Source organism: Eimeria mitis, genomic scaffold (genome assembly GCF_000499745.2).
Source record: "Eimeria mitis Houghton genomic scaffold, Emh_scaff5512, whole genome shotgun sequence".
Lineage (NCBI taxonomy): Eukaryota > Apicomplexa > Conoidasida > Eucoccidiorida > Eimeriidae > Eimeria > Eimeria mitis.
This window is the reverse complement of record NW_013573784.1, coordinates 1,667-2,251: the sequence shown is the minus strand read 5'-3', so window position 1 is coordinate 2,251 and position 585 is coordinate 1,667. Positions and strand designations below refer to the sequence as shown.

Sequence of the window (585 nt, the reverse complement as noted above, 5' to 3'; positions counted from 1 at the left end):
TATATATATATATATATATATATATATATATATATATATATATATATATATATATGTATATATATATTCTTGTGGTTGTTTGCTAATATATATATACAAGAAACAGGGATGCTCAGCTAGCACAGAGAACACACTATACAAGCCAGCAGCTGCTACATCAATACAGAAAAATATAAGACACGAATGCATGCATGCAATCGACGAGGCAAACAGAAATACAAGAACGCATGCATGCAACAGTTTATAACGAGCGCTGCACATACTCAGCAACCCATCGAGACTAAGGTGTATACAGAGAGCCCACAGGCTGGAGGCCCCCATGCATGCAAAAGACAACTAGAAAGCAACAAGCGGGGGAAGATGCAGCCTGAAAGAGAAAGAGAAAAAAGGAGAAGACGAGAGAAAAGAAAAAAGAAAAAGAGCAGGAAAGCACCAGCGGCTGCTCTTATATATAACCACCGGCACCAGCGATCCACAGTATCGATGCAAAAGGCAGAGAGAGAGAAACGCATGCACGTGAAGAAAGCAAGGAATGAGATATACATGAACTTACCTCCATTTTCTCTACGAGTGCTTTCTGAAGGT

At 39.5% G+C, this 585-nt stretch overlaps 1 protein-coding gene across 1 annotated transcript in view; it reads right to left on the bottom strand.

Moving 5' to 3' along the window:
- EMH_0082450 (coproporphyrinogen oxidase, putative) overlaps positions 1-559 on the bottom strand; it is a gene marked incomplete at both ends in the record, with an annotated part of 1,545 nt that extends 986 nt beyond the window's left edge. The window contains one exon of the mRNA XM_013500537.1: positions 554-559. Within this exon, the coding sequence (XP_013355991.1) occupies positions 554-559 (6 nt within the window). The remainder of the gene's footprint in view (positions 1-553) is intronic.
- Between the last annotated feature and the right edge of the window lie 26 nt (positions 560-585).